General features: G+C 45.9%; 1 protein-coding gene across 1 annotated transcript; it reads right to left on the reverse strand.

Moving 5' to 3' along the window:
- Window positions 1-15,792: 15,792 nt before the first annotated feature.
- Window positions 15,793-16,510, reverse strand: LOC100300237 (ribonuclease 7). Its single transcript, XM_010809126.4, is given in 3 exon segments — window positions 15,793-16,205; window positions 16,208-16,441; window positions 16,444-16,510. Coding segments are annotated over 3 exon segments (453 nt in total). The 3' UTR covers window positions 15,793-16,053.
- Between the last annotated feature and the right edge of the window lie 3,339 nt (window positions 16,511-19,849).

Below are 19,849 nucleotides of genomic sequence, written 5' to 3' on the forward strand. Positions count from 1 at the left end.
TGGGGATGGGCGGGGTGAGGCAGAGTGGGCTGTCCCCTCGGAGGCCTGGAAGGGGGAGCTAGAGCTGGAGCGGCGAGGCAGCTGCAACCCATTAGGGGCGGTGAGCTCATGGCTGAGTGAGAGTCTCAGCCACAGGAAACGGCAGCGGCAGGAGGGGAGGAGGGGTCTGGGGTGGGAAAGGGCGGGCAGGAGCTCAGCGACCCGGCCTCCAGCCGGCCCGGACCAAAGAGAAGAGCAGAGAGACTGAGTCAGCTCTCCCTGGCCCAGTTCCTCTTTCTTCTTGTTCCAGTCTCCCTGCCAGGGGCTGCCCTTCCTTCTGTAGAGGAACAACCCCGGTGGTGCTCCTACCCCTCCTCCACTCCCTGCTGTGAGCGCCCCCTGGCAGGGCCTCTCCCCCCTCCTCCACTCCGTGCTGTGAGCGCCCCCATGGCCGTACCCCCACCCTCCCTCCGCAGTGGGCGCTCTCCCTGGCAGTGCCCACACCTGCAATGACTTTTTAGAGAGTTCTTTTGGAGTGAAAGTTCACACGACCATGTCCACTCCTATAGGCACTGCCATCCTCTAGCAGCGCTCTCCTGCTTCCTGTGCCCTCGAGTTGCTGCTGCCAGGGTCCCCAACCCGCTGCAGCGGGAATGCTCCGAGACAGTGCTTCGCTTCCCTGCAGCGGGAGCTCCGGGGCACTCCTCCCCCATCGCATCTCGGGTCGGCTCCGGCATCGTTACGCCCCCTGGCACTGTGGGCCCCCTCCCCACTCTGTCCACTATTCTGAGGCAACATCTCTTTCTCCACGGGAATTTCCCTTTTTGACGAGGTCCCTGGCCCCAACCCAGCCGCAACTGTGGCCGGTCCCCCAGGGCCGGATGGGTGGGCCCGGGGTGGGGCCCGGGATGGAAAATGGTGGTTCCAGGCAGGTCATTTCTCATGACCCAAGGCCGGGCCCCCCTCCAGGGCCGCTGCAGCACGAACCCGCAGGGGTCTCCCGCGGGTAAGGAGTTGGGACTGGGAGGGGGAGGGAAGATCCTGCAAAGGAAAGCACAAGTCAGGACAGAGGAGGGCGAGGGGAGGTATGTGGATTAGGGGGAGAGACCTAAGGGAGGTTGGGGGAGGCGCGAAGAAAAGGGGAAGAAAGGAGTGAGGGCAGTGCCCAGTGGGGTCAGTCAGTGGGGCAGACAGGCAGATCAAAGAAAAGAAGGGGGGATGGGAGGAAGGAGAGTCTCAGGAGCGCTCAAGAGTTCCAAGCTGGAGCAGGAGGCACCCAGCTTGGGGCTGGCGATCCGCAGAGGACGGCGCGAAAGCGGAGGGGACACCGGGTGGCGACGCGGGACTCACCATGGCTCGGCTCGCGGCCGCGTCCGACGCTCGGGCCGGCGGGCGGGGCCGAGCGCGCCGCCGCCTCCCTCCCGCCGCTCGCGTCTCGCCGGGTCTGGCTAGGGGACAGCTCCGGCCGCGGTGGCGGCTCGGCCCGCTCGGGCTCCCAGGCCGCGGGGCCCCACCAGGGAGGGTCGAGACGGCCGCCCCTCCTCGCCCCGCCCTGCAGTGCCCGCCTCCGCCTCCGCGTCCGACCCCCTGCCGGGACGCCCTCTCCCGCGCCGGGCCTCTGGCCGCTCCCCCCGACGCCCCCAGAGGATCTCCCCGGCTCTCCCGCAACCCTCTTCCACCTCCGCCCCGCCCTCCAGCCCGTCTCCCCGACCCTGACCCTCGGAGGCCCGTCCCGCCGAAGATGCCCCTCTTTTCCCGCCTCCGCCTAGCTCCCTAGGCGATCAGTTTAGTCTCCGCAAGGGACTGTCCAGAGACTGGGGCGTGCGTGAATTCCCTGGGGTCCTCAGCCTAGGATTGGAGTCATTTGATGGCCGGAAGCCTCCTGAGTCTAACTCGCTCGGGAACCTCTTCTCCCCTCGGTTGCCAGACTTTGGCAGCACTGGCAGCACCTGGAGCTCAGAAGAGAACCCCACCCCCCGCTCACAACACACACACACACACACACAGCCCCTGCACACACACACAGCCCCTGCACACACACACACACACACACACACACACACACACACACACACACACACACACAGCCCCTGCTAGCTTCCCTCGGAGCTGGGGGCAGGAAAATCGGGGGATTCCTCCCCCTCTCCAGGGGCTTGCCTGCCCTCCTCCTTCCCCTCCCATCTCCTCCGGCCTCGAGCCTTCGGGCTCCGACAATGGGCTCCTCTGTGCGGCCTGGGGAGGGCGGGGGCGTGGGGGAATTAGGCAGCGGAGAAGGCTTGGGGAGGGGGATTGGACGTCCAGGCTGAATGCGCGCAGAGTCCCGGGATCAGGATCCTCCTGCCTAGGCGGACGTTTTCTGAGTTCTTTCCTCGCTGCCCCTTCCCCTCTGAATCTCTCATCCTCTCCCTTAGCTAGCGGAGGGAAGGCACCAGACCCTGTTCAGCAGCCCCACCTCCGGATTCCAGACCCTTCCTTCTGTGGGGGTGGCGAAAGTCAGTCTCCTGGGGCCGCTAGAGCTCTTGGTGGCGGGGATGGCAATCTGACGCAGTAGACAAAGGGGGTAGGCTAGTTAAGAAAGTTCTAGTCTCACCCATCCTCCACCTCGTCTGGATGGCAAATGAAGCCCTGGCGAGGGTCCCCCAGGAGGGTCAGAGGAGGCTTAGGCATGGCGAGGAGATGCTTTGCTCCTCCTCTGAGCAGGCACCTGGAAGCCGTGCAGGGGTGGGCAGGGGCACTTCTAAAGAGTGGGCATTTGAGAAGATAGGAGAGCCAAATAGACCCCAGAGACGGACGTGAATGCAGGTACCACTGCGACTGGGGAGAGGGTGACGTTTGGAAAACGTCCTGCCTGGGATGCAGCTCCGACGAAGCCAGGAGACTGGAGCCTGAGGGCAGTCTTTGGAACGGAGGCAGGCGGAAGGGTGGGGATAGAGGGGGCGTCGCCTAGGTGATGGGCTCTTCTCTCACCTCCTCTGAACGCTAATCTCCGCCCTTTTCTCCTCTCCGCCGGATCTGGAAAACAGGAGAGAAAATATTCATTCTTTTGGAGGCAAGAAGATCCCTCTGCTCCATAGCGTCAAAAAAAAAAAAAAAATCTAGGGCAGCAAACCTCAGTGCCCATCTTTCCAGCACAGTCAGAGGCAGGGAGCTGGAGCTCTTGTCCATCAATGGGTTATGAGCTCGCTAGACATCCAGCCTCCCCAAGCCTCCTTATAATCAGTGCTGAGAACTGGGAGAGTGAGATTTTGCTACCCCCTGGTGTCCACTCTGTAAATGGGACCCAGTGGCTGGTTATAGAGGCCAGAATTTAGGAGATTTTCTTAGGGGGTTTATTATGAACCTTATTCACTTGTTTCAAACCCAGCTCACCCATTCCCAGTGTTGACAGAGTCTGAACTTTTCCTCATTAGATCTTAACATTCTTTATACTCAAACAAATTGTTTGGGGAACAGTTGGTAGAATCCGAGTTTCCCACAAAGCTGGCTTTTATAATCTGTGAGATCCTGGGGGAAAAAAACGAGTGGATATTTTTCCCCCCATGGGAAAAAGGGAGTTATTGAAAGTTTTTGAGCCTACGGGTGAGGGGTTTAGATGCAGGCTCTGAAATCAAGTTATTCCTTTCCAGGAGTTTTAATCTGTGCTAAATTAGAAAGGTTTATTTAAGTAAATAAGGAGACAGATATGCATATAGTGGTTAAATGCCACTTTCTCCAGGGATGCAGGCTCTTACCTAATACCTGTGCATCTGTGTGATAGTGTGTGTGTTGATGTGAACGTTTTGGGGAGATTGTGAAGTAGAAAGATTAAAATGGAGGAAATAGAGACTGGCAATAGACCAGACCTAAAAACTCTCTCCAGCATTCACTAAAAGTTCTCACTATATTTCACCAATTTCAGATTCTTTGGAGTTTAACAAACTCGCATTTTACAGATGAGATTCTGGCTTATTTGAAATTAAAAAACAAGCTGTAAGCTATACAGTAAGTGGAGAAGCCAGAATTTGAACCCCAGCAGCCTGACAACAGAGCCTTCATTCTCAACCACTGTCATAGGGTTTCATCCAAGCTGTCAAGCGAGAGTCCATACAGGAAGTCCTTTGAAAACTACATCACCTTTTCCACCACCTAACCATCATGTTAGGTTAACATGTTAGGTTAGGACAGGGAAGCGTGGCATGCTGTAGTCCATGGGGTTGCAGAGTCGGACACGACTGAGCAACTGAACTGAACCATCATGTTAAAAAGGGTTAACTTTGGGACTTCTCTGGTGGTCCAGTAGTTAAGACTCCACACTTCGAATGAAGTTTGAACCCTGATCAGGGAACTAGATCCCATGTGCTGCAACTAAGACCTGGTACAGACAGATACATTTTTTAAAAAGGATTATTAAAAAGTGTTAACTTTATTTTTGTAGTAACCAGTGCTGGAAAGAGTTTCTAAAAGTGATAAATATATCACTGTGGTCAGGCATTGAAACCATTTCCCCCACTAGTCTTGTTCTAGAATAAATAATAGTTACAATAATTGCCAGGAAATTTCCAGTATGGTTCTTTTGGGAAGTACTGTTATGCAAACATGAGAGATGGTGAAAGAAACATTTGTGTCTGTAATGTTTATTACCTGGCTTGTGTGCACCAAGAGATGTAATGGCCGTTCTACATAGGGTTGGGACTTCAGGCTGCTCAGTATTTGTCCACTTGGAGACTAGAAGGGACTAGGGCTCTGCTTGAGCTGCATGCCTCAAGGTAAGGGGGAATTAGTGAAGGACCACAAAGGGGAATTTGGGGGACAGGAAGGGACAGACTGGAGAGAACAGATTCTTTTTTTTTAAATATAAATTAATTTGTGTTAATTGGAGGCTAATTACAATATTGTATTGGTTTAAGAGAACATATTCTTGTTACTCGTGCTTTCCAAGGAAACTGGGGGCCAAACCTTAGGTATTTCAGGATAAGAAATCTGTGTAGTATATATGTGCTGATTCTATTTTTTGTTTAATTTCCCCTTAGGTTTGGTTTTATTTTATTGGTAATATTCCTTTAAACATTTATAGCTTGTCTGCTTTGAACGAGGTGACACCAAAGCCCACACCACCACCATCTTGCCTATACTAATGCATTCATTTCCGTACTGGCCTACCTGCTCCACTCTTGCCACCTAAGAAGCTGTTCTCTGCACCCTCACCAGAGTGATCTTCTAAAAACCCTGATCATTATCCATTCATCTGTCATTGGACATCTAGGTTGCTTCCATGTCCTGGCTATGGTGAATAATGCTGCAATGAACATTGGGGCACATGTGTCTTTTTAAATTGTAGTTTTCTCAAGGTATATGGATAAAGAATCTTCCCTGGTAGCTCAGCTGGTAAAGAATCCACTTGCAATGCAGGAGACTGCCTGCAATGCAGGAGACCTGGGTTTGATCCCTGGGTCAGGAAGATCCCCTGGAGAAGGAAATGACAACCCACTCCAGTATTCTTGCCTGGGAAATCCTATGGAGAGAGGCAATTGGAAGGCTACAGTCCATAGGGTCACGAGAATTGGACACGACTTAGCGACTAAACTGCCACCCCCATGGATCAAAGAAGTTGTGGTACACATATATAATGGAATATTACTAAGTCATAAAAGAACAAATTTGAGTCAGTTGTAGAGAGGTGGATGAACCTAGAACCTGTTATACAGAGTGAAGTAAGTCAGAAAGAGAAAAACACATATTGTATATTAATTCATATGTATGGAATCTAGAAAAATAATACCGATGAACCCGTTTGTGTGGATGAAATGGGGATGCACATGTAGACAATGGACTTGTGGACAAAGCTGGGGAAGGACGAGTTGAGAAAGTAGCCCTGACATATATGCACTATCATGTGTAAAATAGATAGTTGGTGGGAAGCTGATGTATAACACAAGGAGCCTAGCCAGGTGCTCTGTAGTGACCTAGAGAGGTGGGATGGGAAGATGGAGGGAGAGAGGCTCAAAAAGGAGGGGATATACATATATAACTATGGCTGATCCTCATTGATGTACAGCAGAAATCAACACAACATTATAAAGCAATTATCTTTCAGTTAAAAAAAAAATACTCCAATCAGATCCCATCAGCCTCTTCTAATGGCCTCCCCTTTGTATCATGACTGCTTTTCTCCTCTCTCCAGCCTCACCTCTTACCACTCCACTGATGTGGGAAGCCACTAGTGAGCCTCCAGTCATGCGGCCTTTCAGTTCTTCACACAGGCCTTGCTTATTCCTAATTTGGAATATCCCTTCTCCCTGGAGGCTTCTTTTCACAGTTCTAGGGTCTGGCTCTCATCTTTCGATCATAACTAAAATGTTGCATTCTCAAATGTCTTCCCTCAACTAAAGTGGGCTAAACTGGTCTCTCATCTGTTGTCCCTCCAAATAATGTATGTTTTCTGTCTTGTTTTCCTTCCAGCATTTGTCTCTATCTGATTATTTCTTTGATTATTTCCTGTTTCTCAATAGACTCACCTCTACCACCACATATCATTTGAAATTAAGCTTCATAAAAAGTCAAGGATCTTGTCTCTTTTATCACTGCTGTATCCCAGCTAGTGTCCAAAAGATGTCACCAAACTAGGTGAAGACTGTAAAGTGAAAGTCACTCGGTCGTGTCTGACTCTTTGCAACCCCATGGACTATACAGTCTATGGAATTCTCCAGGCCAGAATACTGGAGTGGGTAGCTGTTCCCTTCTCCAGGGGATCTTCCCAACCCAAGGATTGAACCCAGGTCTTGCATTGCAGGCAGATTCTTTACCAGTTGAGCCACCAGGGAAATCCAAGAATACTGGAGTGGGTAGCCTAGCCCTTCTCCAACAGATCTTCCCAACTCAGGAATTGAACCAGGGTCTCCTGAATTGCAGGCAGATTCTTTACCAGCTGTGCTACCAGGGAAGCTCTGAAGACTGTAAAGAGAGCAGAAATCCCCACATAATAGGAATGGTGGTGGTAACAGGTGAGAGATAGAAACCAGGAACAAGTGAGTAGGCCAAGGCGTGGAGTCCACTGCTTAGCTTTCATTTCTTCCTGGAGAAAAGATATGTGAATGTCTATGTTCATTGCTGAATTACTTACAATAGCCAAGACACAGAAACTGCCCAACTATCTGTTGATAGATGGACAAAGGAAATATGGTATATATGTGTGTGTGAGTGTGTGAGTGTGTGTACTTAGTTGCTCAGTTGTGTCCATCTCTTTGCAACCCCATGGACTGTAGTCTGCCAGGCTTCTTTGTCCATGGGGATTATCCAGGGAAGAATACTGGAGTGGGTTGCCATGCCCTTCTCCAGGGGATCTTCCCAACCCAGGGATTGAACCAGGTTTCCCACATTGCAGGTGAATTCTTTACCCTCTGAGCCACCAGGGGAGGCATTATGCTAAGTAAAATAAGTATGAGAAAGACGTCATGTGATCTCACTTTAAAAAAAATCTTGTAGATACGGAGTACAGATTGCTGGTTGCCTTGCAAGAGGTGGGTGGGTAGGTGGGTGAAGTGGATGAAGCGAATCAAAAGATACAAACTTACACAATAAGTCATGAGTATGCAATGTACATTATTGGTGACATCATCTCACATGCTAATAAAGTAATGCTCAAAATTCTCAAGCCAGGCTTCAGCAATATGTGAACCGTGAACTTCCAGATATTCAAGCTGGTTTTAGAAAAGGCAGAGGAACCAGAGATCAAATTGCCAACATCCACTGGATCATCAAAAAAGCAATGCCAAAGCCTTTGACTGTGTGGATCACAACAAACTGTGGAAAATTCTGACAGAGATGGGAATACCAGACCACCTGACCTACCTCTTGAGAAACCTGTATGCAGGTTCGGAAGCAACAGTTAGAACTGGACATGGAACAACAGACTGGTTCCAAATAGGAAAAGAAGTACATCAAGGCTGTATATTGTCACCCTGCTTATTTAACTTATATGCAGAATACATCATGAGAAATGCTTGGCTGGAGGAAGCACAGGCTGGAATCAAGATTGCCGGGAGAAATATCAATAACCTCAGATATGCAGATGACACCACCCTTATGGCAGAAAGTGAAGAAGAATTAAAGAGCGTCTTGATGAAAGTGAAAGAGGAGAGTGAAAAAGCTGCCTTAAAGCTCAACATTCAGAAAACTAAGATCATGGCATCCAGTCCCATCACTTCATGGGAAATAGATGGGGAAACAATATCAGACTTTATTTTTGGGGGCTGTAAAATCACTGCAGATGGTGATTGCAGCCATGAAATTAAAAGACGCTTACTCCTTGGAAGGAAAGTTATGACCAACCTAGACAGCATATTAAAAAGCAGAGACATTACTTTGCCAACAAAGGTCCGTCTAGTCAAGGCTATGGTTTTTCCAATTGTCATGTATGGATGTGAGTTGCACTATAAAGCAAGCTGAGTGCAGAAGAATTGATGCTTTTGAACTGTGGTGTTGGAGAAGACTCTTTCGAGTCCCTTGGACTGCAAGGAGATCCAACCAGTCCATCCTAAAGGAGATCAGTCTTGGGTGTTCCTTGGAAGGACTGATGTTGAAGCTGAAACTCCGGTACTTTGGCCACCTGATGCAGAGAGCTGACTCATTTGAAAAGACCCTGATACTGGGAAAGATTGAGGGCAGGAGGAGAAGTGGACAACAGAGGATGAGATGGTTGGATGGCATCACCGACTCAGTGGACATGAGTTTGGGTAGACTCTGGGAGTTGGTGATGGAGGGGGAGGCCTGGCGTGCTGCAGTTCATGGGGTCGCAGAGAGTCGGACATGACTGAGTGACTGAACTGAACATATATTGTAATTACTGATGACAATAATTTATAACACTGTATTACATATTTGAAAGTTGCCTAGAGAGTAGTTCTTAAAAGTTCTCATCACAAGAAAAAAATTTTGTGTAACTATGTACGGTGACAGATGTAGACTTATTCTGGTAATCATTTTGCAGCACATACAAATACTGAACTATTGTGTCCTATACCTGAAGCTGGTATGATGTTATATTCAATTATACTTTAAAAAAACAACACATGTGGAATGTCTTCTGTGTCAGGCATAGTTCACTGGGCTAGATGAATTTGAAGGAAGCACTGGTTTGGAGACAGAGTTCTGGAAAGGCTCCAGATTCACTTATGGACTTTGCTGCTGCTGCTAAGTCGCTTCAGTCGTGTCCGACTCTGTGTGACCCCATAGACGGCAGCCCACCAGGCTCCCCCCTGGGATTCTCCAGGCAAGAACACTGGACTGGGTTGCCATTTCCTTCTCCAATGCATGAAAGTGAAAAGTGAAAGTGAAGTCTCTCAGTTCTGTCCGACTCTTAGTGACCCAAGGATCAAACCCGTGCCGCCTGCATTGGAAAGCAGATTCTTAAACACTGGATCAGCAGGGAGGTCCTAATGTTCTCTTTTCTTCATTTATCATTCCCCAGACAAATTTCTATGCATCAATATAATTTTTGTATATTTGTCTTCAGCTAAAGTGATGACTTGATGCTTCAGTTAATGCATTATAAATAGCTGCCCCATCATTTGTTTAGTCATTCTCAGTTTGGGGAAATTTGTATTATTTCTACAATTTCTATATATATATATATATTTTTTTTTTTTGCCACACAAAGACAAATATAGACAGGTTGCACAAATTTACTCCTTCTCACTTTGACTGATTTCCATTTAGCATATTTTACCAACTGAAAATTATTGGGTCAAACTTTAGAAGCCATTTTATAGCTCGTGTTATTGTCTGTTGAGGCAATTTTGGAGGGAAGGGGGCATGAAACACTGAAAATATTTACAAAGTTGGGTGTGATGAGGAATTGGATTTACTCTGAATGGCTCAAAGTGATAGGGCATCAGCAAATTGCTGCAGTGACAGAGAAATAGATTAGGTTCTCTATAGGAGAATTTTTAATATTTAGAGCTGCCAGAAAATGGGACAGGCTGTCTCGATAGGTAGTAAATTCCCCCTCTCTGGAGAGTTTTAAAATAAATTGTTTTATAAGCTTTCCAGAGTTGTGATTTGTATATTTCCCTAGCCCCATTCCTTTGCTCTGAAAACAAATTGTGTTCAGTGAACATTTATTAAGACTTCAATGTGCCAGGTATGCCCAGTGGCAGCTGGAGCACTCATTGGCAGGCTCCCAGCTGAGCCTCCAGGGGCAGGCAACCTGGGAATTATAGCACCTTGAAATCATACCTCCCAACCCCTTAGTCTTCAGAACTGCTAAGCTAGTGGGCACAAATTTGTCTCCAGTTCCTTGACATCTCGTTTTCTATGCTCATCTTCTCCTTCCACGTCTCTGCCTCTATTCCACCTATTCTTAAGATCTTTGTTACAAACCTTTCAATACACTATGACATACATCCAACAGCTCCCAAGCCATGGGACTAACGCACACATGCACTGCTATACATATCAATAAAATAAATAACCAACAAGGACCTACTTAACAGCACAGGTAACTCTACTCAATACTGTGTAATAACTTATATGGGAAAAGAATCTGGAAAAGAATGAATATATGTATATGTATTACTGAATCACTCTGCTGTACACCTGAAACTAACACAATGTTGTAAATCAACTATACTCCAATAAAATTTAAAAAATAAACAAACAAAAAGCCCAAGCCAAATGCACCCAGTACCCAAGTGACTGATTCCAAGTAATTGTTACATTATATTGTTGTTTTCAGTTAATGGCAACCCACTCCAGTGTTCTTGCCTGGAGAATCCCAGGGGCGGGGGAGCCTGGTGGGCTGCTGTCTTTGGGGTTGCACAGAGTCAGACATGACTGAAGCGACTTAACATAGCATAGCATAGGCTGCATCAGGTCTTAGATGCAGCACACGGGCTCTCCAGTTGTGGTGCATGGGCTCCGTAGTTGCAGCTTGCAGCAGGCTTAGTTACTCCGTGGCATGTGGGATCTTAGTTCCCAGACTAAGGATAGAACCTGTGTACCCTGCATTGCAAGGTGAATTCTTAACCACTGGACCACCAGGGAAGTCCCAACATTATCTTGTTTTTTATTTCTACTAAAAAATATTTGTATTTCACACGAGGCATTCTGGTCCCCAGAGAATCTGTAACTGGTAAAATACAGCAGTCCTAATCCCACTAACATAACTTCTCCTCCTCACCATGAACACATGTGTTTACACACACACACACACACATTTCCAGGCAAGCAGCCTGATTTATTGAAGGAAACAGTTGCTTAACAATCTGTTGTTTTTAAAAAGCCATCTTACTTGGAAATATGTAGTCTCAAAATTCCAAATTTGGCCAGGGAGGAAAAGTCCCTATTGAGGATGGAGACTCAGCTATATAGTTTCAGAGTTTTACTTTTTCTTGGAGTGTATTTAGCTGAATTCGTCTGCCACCACCACAGTGGCCTCAGGGAAGCCCTACTCCCCTTTCTCAGTTCCTCCAGAATGCAGAATGACCCATCTGGAGGTGGAACAATGGAGAGAAAGGAGGGCGCTGAGGAGAGACAATTTCGGAGTCAGTCCCTGCCAGCTCTGTGCCTTGAGCCCGGCCTCTGCTATTTCATCAGCAGAGCCATTCTCCCTTCTGAAGGCTTAGTAGTAAAACCAGCAAACATGGCAAGAGCAGGAAATATAACCACCCAATCTGCTCTGTACTGGGTAGATGAAAGCAGTCCAGAAAATGGACCAGTCTTGCAGTGTTGGTGTGAATTTTTTAAATGTCCTTTTTGTGCCAGAAAAGAAGGCTATAAAGGCCACTGCGGTGGTGGCAGATGAATTCAGCTAAATACGCTCCAAGAAAAAGTAAAACTCAAAGACTATATGGCTGAGTAGGGTCTACTTTGGCTTTTTGAAATTTGTGTTCCCTATGTTAAAGATGCAAATCAGAAGCTCAGTTCTTCCTTAAGTTTATGTTCAACTTGCAAACAAGTATATTTTAATAATCACTTTAAATGATTGTACTTGATGAACTGTTTGGTACCACTTATAAATGTAGTTAATGACTCCTTTAAACACTTAAAAGTATACTTTATAAGTTTAACATATTCCATGTCCTTACAAAGTAATTTGGTTACCTGAGCTAACCAACCACACATTCCTGAATACCTAAAAAAATTCTTAGAAATCTGACAATTTATGCATATAGTGATTAAATTCCTAAGTTTTTAAAATGTCCCCAAACTAGTTTTAAAGGGAAATTCTATACATAAAAAGGATGTGTACATATATATATATATATATATATATATAAACTGAGTTACTTTGCTGTACAGTGGAGATCAGCACAACATTGTAAATCAACTACACTTTAGTAAAAAAAAATTGGGGACTTCTCTGGTGGACCAGTGGTTAAAAATTCACTTTCCAATGCAGAAGCCCATGTGCCACAACGACTGAGCCTGTGCTCTCTGGAGCTCGAACACCTAGAGGAGCCTTCACACTGGAACAAAGACCCTGCACACCACAACTAAAGACCCAATGTAACCAAATAAATAAATAAATATAAAAATTGGTTTTTTAACTTGAAGAAAAAAATAAAGGAAAATTCTATTTCAAACCACACATCTAAACTAATTACACATTTAAAATAGCAAGACCAATTTGTTACTGTAACAGGCTAGATTCTCTTAAACACTGTAAATACTTAAAATACAAAATACACAGGAAGTCTTTAACACAAACACACTAATGCCAAGTACTTGATTTGCGTAAATATTTCTATTCTTACAATTTTATGGCTAGTAAAGCAAACTTACCGACCAGGAAATAATTATGTCATCCTAAATATCTGGGGAGTGCCTTTCCGAGTTGACTTTTTGGAAATCCGTTCTCAGAGAATATAACCAGCAGAGATTTGGTCCCAAGGCTTTTGCGTGGCTCTTCTCAGGCCCCCAACTGCCCCAGTGGGCCCTGTATTCTGTGTCATTAGTCTCTGAATGGGCCAGGTTCATGATCCATGGCCCCTGGATTCAAGTTACACTGCATTTAATTCTTCAACCTACACACGGAAGTCAGAAACTCCCACCCAAGCTGCTACATTACTTGTTTGGATATAATTAGTCTATTTAAAGATCCATTCTATTCTGAACTCGTTCCACACTCTTGCCAGCTTCTGGAGCCATAACTCTTACATATATTCAGTGGTTTGATTTCTCCTGGTGTTGCCTGACTCTAATTACAGACCTAATATTATGTCAGAGACATGTATCAGAAATATTAGCATTTAACAGAGAACAGAGAACCTAACCTATAGGTTAGGATGAATGAAACCTTGGGGGAGGTGGGAGAGAAATGTTACAGAATCCACTTGATTCATTATACTCTTCTATTGCTGCCTTTTTTTTCCTTAACTTTTTGGCCCCACCCCTCGGCATATAGGGTTCCACCACCAGAGACTGAACCTGCACCTCCTGCATTGGGAAGTGGAGTCTTAACTACTGGACCACCAGGGAAATTCCTACTCTGTTACTGTTCGATAAAGTTCTAAAGGTATTATTTTTTCTTCCCTCTGTAGCTAGACAGTAAATCCTTGATTGCAACCACTTAGGTGTATTTGCTTAGCTTCAAATCACAGCCGCCTCCAAAATCATTATGTCTGTTGAACCAATGTTAGGAACTTAGTGATAGTTGGAAAAAAGAAAATCCAAGAACTTGTGCGCCCTCTTAAGGTAATACCTGGGATTACCTGGGTGGTCTCAGGTGGCGCTAGTGGTAAAGAACCCAATTGCCAAGCAGGAGATATAAGAGAGAGATGTGGGTTGGATCCCTAGGTGGGGAAGATATTCTGGAGAAGGAAATGGCAACTCACTCCAGTATTCTTGCCTGGGAAATCCCCTGGACAGAGGAACCTGGAGGGCTACAGTCCACTGGGGTCGCAAAGAGACATAACTGAAACAAGTTAGCAGGTAAGCATGGGGTAGATGGGGAGTTACTGGCAATGCCAGCAAACAGAAAAAGAATGTGTAGACATAGGTGTCTCTTAGATTAAGACTTTGAATGACTGGCTCTGATGTTTCCCCTCACCAAGACTGAGAGATGCCAGGAGAAGGGGCAAGTTTGGCAGCCAGGCAGATCTGAGCCCAGTTCTGAGTGTTTTTTTTTTTTTTTTAATAATGTCTGCAAGATGCTGAGATGAGTATATGTGCCTGGAACTTGGGAGACAGGGCCGGAGAGATGCTTTTGGGAGAAAATAAGTGGAAGTTGAAGCTATGGGACTGTATCAAGTCATTCAAGAGAGTTCAGTGTGAGAGGAAAAGAGAGCTAAGAATAGGAGCCTGAGAAACACCATCATTTAAGGTGCAGACAGAGGAAGTGAAGCCTGCCCACAACACCCGGGCAAAGAGAGGAGTAGAAGGATGTTGTTTTCCTCTCATTTCCAGTATATCTTCCTTGGTCAGAAGCACAGGGTGGGTACAGTAGTGGTAGTGATGGGCAGAGTGTGATGTGGGAAGGCTGGGCGCTGTGGGGAAAGCTATATTTGGGTAGGATAGTGTGGGTGTGGTAGGTAGCAAGGAGCTCTGCTTTAGATCTCTTTCTAGGTAGCAGGGATGGGGGCTGGGAGTCAGAATTTTTGGATTTTCTGCTTTTCTTGCCACTTCATGTTTCACCAATCATGCTTTCCTTATTATGAACTCTAGTCGATGTAGAAAAGTCTCTTTCTAAGTATGGAAAGGGAGCAGTATGGGCGAGGCAGAATCAGCAGAGGGAAGGACGGTGTCGCCTTACTGTTGAGTGTGTGTGTTGTGTGCACACGTGCACATGTGTGAGTACGTGCCCATTATATGTATATATGTATGGGCGTGTATGTCTTATGCTGGTGTTTAATTTATGGGTGTATATGTATATAGTATTTTCCTCTGTGTATCTATCATAAGTATAGAAATTATGGGCAGCATAATTTGCAGCATAAGCAGCATAAATCAAAGGCAGCATCGAGAAACTTTTATCCCAATCTGATACACCACTTTTATGTTCACTGAATTTGATTATAAAGAAATCCGACCTTGTGTTTTCTATATCTGTATATTCTATTTCATTTTTCCAGTAATTCATTTTATTGTATTTTATGAAAGTGCTGATCTGTGGCAGATTTTGCATACAAAACTGATCCTTCACTGCAGTTAGTTGGAGAAGCACTAATTAGAACCAGATCAAGATTTTTAGAAGGTCCTGGTTCTGAAATTTCCAAGGGAGGTAAGTTCACTTCAAAAATCCGAGATTCCTGCTCTGGGTCATAACAGTGAGGCATGAGGTCAGGTCTTGAACATAAACAAGGGGTTCCACCTTAGGTCTGACTACCATCCTGGGGCTCAGCCTGCCCTTCCCTGCCATCCTCCCCTTCATGTGACGTGGGCCCACCAGGCAATTTTTAAGGGGGTGGAAGGCAGAGCCCCCTAGAGTAACTGCGCCTTCCAGCCTGAGCCTGCTCAGGGTGCTGCCGTCTCTTCTGCCTGCAGGGTACACGATGCTGAAGCTTCACAGAGATAAACAGGGGCTTCCAAACCTCCATGCTTCCCCTGGTCAGTAGCGCACACGTTCAATCAGGAAAAGAAAGGTTTTTCATTGTAGCAAAGTCAGACACATTCCTTTGTCCAGTACAGTGAACAGGGCACAGACGCTTCTGGCCTCCTTCCTTGAATGATCTCCCCTAGGGTTCCCTCTGAATGGTCCAACCACAGCTCTACCAAGGTCCTGACTTTACTTTGCATTTGTAGTTTGTGTTCTTCTTCTTTAAGATGGTCTCTAAAATTGCATGTGCCATAAGCCCCACAAAACCTGGATCCACCCATGCCAAGAGCCTTAGTGCCTGAAGAGCCACAGGGCATCCACACTCAGAAAACAATGTAAGCAGCAGTGAAGGGTTAAGGAGAATCACCTCTCTTCCCTCATCATTTGGAGCATCCACAAAACCCCGTAAGGAATTAAGAGTATGTGGAGTTGGCTGCGTGGGAGAGAAGTGGTATTTGCAAAAAGGGTGAGGATTAGTGAAGAACTCAAGGGAGGAAAAGGCAGCCGCAGTGTCAGGAGTCTGCAGGGCTTGGGGTGAGGGGAACACTTGGCCTTAGACAACATTATCCAAAAGTACAGGACCAGTGGTACCTCAGGTCATCCTTCTGTTGTGGCAGGTCACAGGCTACAATGAAGAATGCCTCCAGTTGCTTCTCCTTGTTCCTGCAGTCTGGACACCTTCCTGAGATGAGCTCACATGTAGTCAGGGATATAGGCTTTGGCTCTGGTGGCAGTTTTTATGACCATTCTTGCAGGCTAAGTTGGGGGTCCGACAAGTGGTGACCATGCAGTAGATGGATTCATGCAGAAAGGTGTTGAAGTCTTTGCAGTGCTTAGAGAACTTGTTGATTTTGTGTATCGCTGTGTTGCATCCTTGAGGTCTGGGCTGCACATGCTGAGTTTCAAACCACTGAGCTGGGGTCATGTTCCCAGGCTTGGCGCTGACTGGTCCTTGGCCACCCACAGCCCCAGCAACAGGAGCAGCCACAGAGCGCAGAATCCTGCTCTGGCTGGCGCCATTGCTCCCAGGGGGCACAGGGGGCACAGAAGAAGTGGGAGGTGGGTGACTAGGTCACCATGGGGGTGCCCTGCTAGCCCTTCTAAAAATTTCATACTGTAAATCAAGTATTGCAGGGTTCCTACAGCCTCAGATATTTAAAAACACTACTGGCATTTAATTGTTCGGTCCCAGCAGATACATTTTATTTAATGATACATTTTATGTCCCCCAATAAATACGTATACAGTTTTTCCTTCATAAGAGTTTTATGAGGTATGAACTCTTTTTTTTAATAGGCAAGCAAACTGAAGCTCAGAAAAGTTAAGGAAATTGCCCATCATCATACAGCTAGGGAGTGTTACAGGCTTTGAATCGATGCTTCTCAGCTTCCAAAGCCCCTATTCTTTCCACATTCCCATGTTTCTGGTTTGAAACTCTGAGAAATCAGACCACAAAAGGAAACCAGTCTTGAAAGAAAGTAGGTCAAGGGTCCATACCTTGCTCTTCCAGGCTAGCTCAGACATTCCTGAAAATCAATATTAAGGTTGTGGTGTCAGGCTAATTCCTCTCTGCTCTGTGGTCGAGTTTCTCACTGAAGCTAGAAAAACAGTCACTCTCAGTGTTCCAGCCAGCCAAGCAGGATTCTGTGAATTGGGTTCTTTCTGGGACTGACATATCACCCTAAGTGGAGAAAGTTTTGGAATGACAGAATCAGAGCAGAGGAGTTTCTTTAAGATCATCTCAATCAACTCTGCTTTACAGAGGAAAGAGCTGGAGGGCCTGAAAGAGCAAGTGCCCTTCCCAAGGCCACCAACTGAGTGTCAGAGCTGGGACTGGAGCTTCCTGACTTTCAACCCATCCCTTTGGTCTAGTGCCAGGCTGAAAAGGGAAGGAGAACGTGTTTCCCATAGAGACAGGGCCTAGTGAGTGTGTCTGTTTGTGGTTTAAGTGAAACATGACCATTGCCTTTGATAATTCTCTTCTAATCCTTCTGATGACTTTAGGAGAAAGTCTCCTATTGGACACGACTGAGCGACTTCACTTTCACTTTTCACTTTCATGCATTGGATAAGGAAATGGCAACCCACTTCAGTGTTCTTGCCTGAAGAATCCCAGGGATGGGGGAGCCTGGTGGGTTGCCGTCTTTGGGATCGCACAGAGTCGGACACGACTGAAGCGACTTAGCAGCAGCAGCAGTTCCTATTAGGACAAGAAGGTAAAGCCTTTGTTTCTACCCACTTTTCAGTACAGACAACAGATCTCAGGCTGAGCCTTCAACTGAAAACAGTATCTGGATAGAACTTTAAAATCTTTTTTTTCTTTTGGCTGCACTGGGTTTGTTGCAGCATGCAGGCTTCTTTTGTGGAGCAGTGGGCTTAGTTGCCCCATGGCATGTGGGATCTTAATTTCCCTGACCAGGGATCAAACCCACATTCTCTGCTTGGAAGGCAGATTCTCAACCACTGGACCACCAGGGAAGATCACCAGAATTTTAAACAATTTGATGACATTGTTTATTTTTACTTCTATTTATCCAGTGACACTCTAGTATTCTTTGAAATATGATGTTACACAGTTTCATATTCAAAGAACTCTTTGAACTAAATGCATATAAATATAAATTTAGTAAATGATAATACTGGCAGTATTACAGCAATTATCAAGGGAGGGAGCAAATGACTGAAGTGGGGGATCTTGCTTTAGCTATAGCCTCTCAGGTCTGTGCTGGCATGTTGAGCCCTACCTTGACTTCTGTGTGATTTCACTGCCTTTGAGATAAAATGCTCTGCAAAGTGGCAAAAAACACTTAGACTCCTATGATCTGGATTTCCAGATGGGAAACTTTGGAGATGTTTGCCTTTCTATCTTCAAGGTGGAGCCTGGTTCATCAACCAAGCTCACCCTTCTCCTGCACTTCTCCCCACAAAGCTAACGAAACACTGCTTTTTGATCCCAGTAGAGCATTATCCAGCAAATAGTTGATTTGGACCTCAGAGAGAAAATATATTGAGTTGTTCAAAAAGTTCATTTCATTCATTTTTTCCATCAGATGTTACAGAAGATCTCTAACTAATTTTTTGGCCAACCCAATATATATATTTCCCTTTTGCAGGCTGTCAGCTGCCACGACTGAAGTGACTTAGCAGGAGCAGCAGCAGCTGAACCTTTCCCATTGGGATGGTTGGATTGCCATGTGATTGTTCATTACCTGTTGCAGACCCAAGCCTCTGGGCTTTTTGTGTGAGAGGGTAGGGATGGCAGCAGGAGCCAAGGGTTGGCAGGAACATTTCATGCCAACCAAGTGACTGACCATGGACTTCGCAAGCTCTGAATCTAGTTAAGTTGCAAACATGCTTTCCTCAAGTAGGTACTGACCGTGCAACTGGCCAGTCCCACTCAGGGAGGTCTGAGGAAAGGGTTCCTTTAATTGTGTGTTTGATCCTAGTTATTCATCACAAGTCTTCCCAGTGGTCACAGTCTCAGGGCTGTCTTATCCATTAAGCACTAAAAGCCCAGTGCCTAGGGTCTGGGAGGTTTTCAAGGGCCTACAATATTTGAGATTAGGAAAAAATATATTGGCTCCAATATAGGAAAAGTCAACTATAAAATCAAATTTAAAATATTTACTTACCTGCTACCACAGTAACATAAAGTTGATTTCACTTATTTTGGAATTTGGCACCCATAAGAAGTCTATTACTTTGGAAAACAGACTTAGGTTAGATTTTTTTTTTCCATCCTTTTACTGGAATACCACGATTGGAGAAGGAGAAGTGCCAATCCCAAGTTACTTGGAGTCAAATGATTTCAGAAGTAAAACTTTAAAAATCATTTCAGATACGTTTCTGCAAGAATGATATTGAATGAGGAACATACATTTTATATATTCAATGTGGCATGACGAAATGTTGAAATGCCTAGTGTGGTATGGGGGTATTAAACAGAGCCCTTGACATTCTAGAGCTAGTTGCCTTGGGTGTATCGTTTACCGCTTTCCTAAAGGCAGCCTGGATGATACGCACTACATTGCTTTAGAGTTGAGTCAGCCCAGGGCTGTGCTGCAGCAACAGGAGGAAAGTGTACGCTAACCACCGTTCAGTGAAGATATAGCACGTGCTTGGCACAGTGCTAGGTATTCTGCTAAGGATTACAGCTATCGTTTAAAAGTGCTTGGGGACTTCCCTGGTGGTCCAGTGGTTAAGACTCTGTACTTCCACTGCAGGTGGTCTGATCCCTGGTTGGGGAACTAAGATTCTGCATGCTGCAGTGTATGGCCAAATTTTTTTTAAAAAAATGCTCACTGTGTGCCAAGGCCTTGTGCTTTATGTACAATTCAATTTGCAAAACAATATTGTGTG

The sequence above is a fragment of the Bos taurus genome, chromosome 10, assembly GCF_002263795.3.
Source record: "Bos taurus isolate L1 Dominette 01449 registration number 42190680 breed Hereford chromosome 10, ARS-UCD2.0, whole genome shotgun sequence".
In the NCBI taxonomy this organism is placed as follows: domain Eukaryota; kingdom Metazoa; phylum Chordata; class Mammalia; order Artiodactyla; family Bovidae; genus Bos; species Bos taurus.